The sequence below is a fragment of the Halyomorpha halys genome, unplaced genomic scaffold (assembly GCF_000696795.3).
Source record: "Halyomorpha halys isolate HHAL.00 unplaced genomic scaffold, Hhal_1.1 Scaffold10531.1, whole genome shotgun sequence".
NCBI lineage: Eukaryota > Metazoa > Arthropoda > Insecta > Hemiptera > Pentatomidae > Halyomorpha > Halyomorpha halys.
The window spans coordinates 1,100-3,791 of record NW_027105864.1 but is presented as its reverse complement, the minus strand read 5'-3'; the positions used below and the strand labels follow the sequence as shown (position 1 = coordinate 3,791).

Sequence of the window (2,692 nt, the reverse complement as noted above, 5' to 3'; positions counted from 1 at the left end):
TTCCTCATTAACTATTTCTTTTAAATTATAAAATGACAAAAAAATATTTTTAAAAAATTTCAAATCCTACAATTCTTCAATCTTGGCAACTTTCCCTAGAACTCAACAAACATTGCCCTAATGTTTTATTGTAATTTAAACAAGAGTTTCTTGTCATAACAGTGGTACCATCTGTTAAATAAAGATTCAAAGTATCTATTGTTGGCCATATATTGATTTTTAAGGTATTTAAAGGATAAAAACATTCAAAAAAGTAATCTACTCATGTTCCTATGCCAAGAATAGGATTAAGTATAATCCCTTTTCATATCAAAAAGCACATAAAGGAAAGTTATCAATATACAAAGTAAGATAGAAACACAATATTCAATTATGAATGATTATTGCTATTCAGGTACCTTTGTCATATCAACTAAACTAAACTTTATAATAACAGCTAAATTAATAGTGGTCTGACATTAGTAATGACAAAATAAAACTTATAAATAAAATTATTTCCTGAGCCATAGTGGGACTTATACAAAATATTTCCTGAGCTATTAATATAAAATACAAAGTAAAAATATATGAATTATATTCTTACCTGAAAATGTACCTCTATCGTAGGTAGTAAGACCAATACATGAGGTTGAACATGGCGAAAGCGATTGGGAAACATAATCTAGAATACTCATCTATTCTTCTTGCCATCCGCATATTAGAGTTAGGTATTTCAATAGCGATTTTTCGGCCCTAAAAAATGTGTTTTAGGAAAATTAATAAAATAAATGTAATTAATTACACAAAATAATAAATAGTAACTTACTGGCAATTGATCCTGTTTGACACCTCCGTTAATATCCCTGGCTGATGCTGTTTCAATCGGTACCACCTTTCTCCACATGTAGTTCACAAAAGTGAACTCCAGCAAAGCACAGAAAACGAAGGCTGCAACGAGAATAAAAATAGATTGGAAAGGAGAAATCATTAGACAATAGTATTTGAACAATATTTTTAAATATATTGGATTCAAACACTAATTAATATTAGTTCTTTGTTAAAAAGTGAAACAAATTATCGTTATAAAAGTGAAAATAATTATCTATGGCATCTGTAATTATTTAGCTGCACAACTTTATGTCAATAATCTGGAAATATCACAGTATATCAAGAGAACTCTACCAAAAGGTTTTTAGATAATTGACAAAACATAGTTTGTAATGCATTATTCAACTAATTCCAGGACTGAACCAAAAATTCTGTGATTCAAATAATTTCTTATTGACTATAATAGATGTTTATAAGATAGAGGTTATCTCTATTTTAGTGTAACAATGGGACCTTGCATTATTGAAAAAGAAAATGATTCTATTTCCATTCATGAATATCAACATTTTTACATCATATTAACTTTCAAGATTGTTCAGTCTGGACTTAGGTACCTTCTGACTACCATCTGTTTTGGTTAATAGCTCACTTTCTTTTCAGAATAAACCTTCAATTCTCTAGACGAGGTTCAAAATAAAGTTTCAGACAATTTCGATCAAAATCCAAAGAGTGGTAAACAAGTGAAAATTTTACAGCAAGCATTGAGGACCAATTGCATGTAGTTTAGTATATAAAATTATTTTTCAATTTGCTAGAATTATAATCATTCCATTAATATTAATTATCAGTTATTAAATGAATTTACCTGTGCAAGTGCCCATCCAGACATCAATGGCTTTCACATAGCTGACCTGTGGCAGACCACTTTGAATACCTAAATTTGTTTAAAAAAAAAAAAATGATGTTTAAATTACGTTTTTCAAAACTTAAAACTAAATAAAAACAATTTTAATTATTATTTATATAAAAAACAGTTATTTTACATAAGTGTGGTTTGAATACATGATAGTAAAGACATGATATGATAAGATGATCAATATCTTCCTACCTGAGGATTGGGAGGACACAGCGAGTAGAGTTGTGACTCCAAGAGTTGTTCTTCCTGGAACAGAGTCAACATCCATCCAAAAGGAAACCCAAGAGATGACGACAATGAGAATAGTTGGTAAGTAACTCTGCACCAAGTGAAAGCCAACAGATCTGCTGAGGTAGAATTCGGCCACCAAGCAACTGTAATTACCTGTGCAATGATAAGTTAAGTAGCCGTTTCTAAAATCCTCAATTTAAAGAAAAATATTTATACATTTTTCAGAAAATAAAAAATAAAAATAAATATTATATAATGTGACTAAAAATATGCACACACTATATATAATATATATACTTTTGTACCTACTGGTTTAGGCCTATTAATATCAAAGTTTCTCTCTTTCTTTCAATAATTATTTGTTCACTAATCGATCTGGAGTGTAGCTATTTATTGTAATAAATATGTCAGCACTAAAATGCATTTGATGGTAATATTTCTTTACTGGTCCACCAAATGGACTTCACTAGGTAAACACATGTTTGGATTTCACAGTTCCAAAAAGGGATACAAATTTTTAATTTATTATTTTCACACTTAAGCAAATAAATATAAAATGGGCTTCTTAACATTATTTAAACTTTTTGCTATCGTAATTACATTATATATATACACACTATTAAAAAGTTCTAGGACAACAAACAATATTTTTTTTTAGAAAATAGATGTTATTATTTAATTTGTAAATAAAACAGTAGAAGTGGCAACATTGCTTAGGAGAATGGGACAACCATTTTT

The 2,692-nt window shown here is 28.6% G+C and overlaps 1 protein-coding gene across 1 annotated transcript; it reads right to left on the bottom strand.

Annotated features, from left to right (window-relative positions):
• Positions 1-583: 583 nt before the first annotated feature.
• Positions 584-2,400, bottom strand: LOC106692225 (glycine receptor subunit beta-type 4; the record flags this gene model as incomplete). The annotated part of the gene is given in 5 exon segments (XM_067053557.1): positions 584-732; positions 806-927; positions 1,673-1,741; positions 1,916-2,107; positions 2,264-2,400. Coding segments are annotated over 4 exon segments (402 nt in total). The 5' UTR covers positions 1,992-2,107; positions 2,264-2,400.
• Between the last annotated feature and the right edge of the window lie 292 nt (positions 2,401-2,692).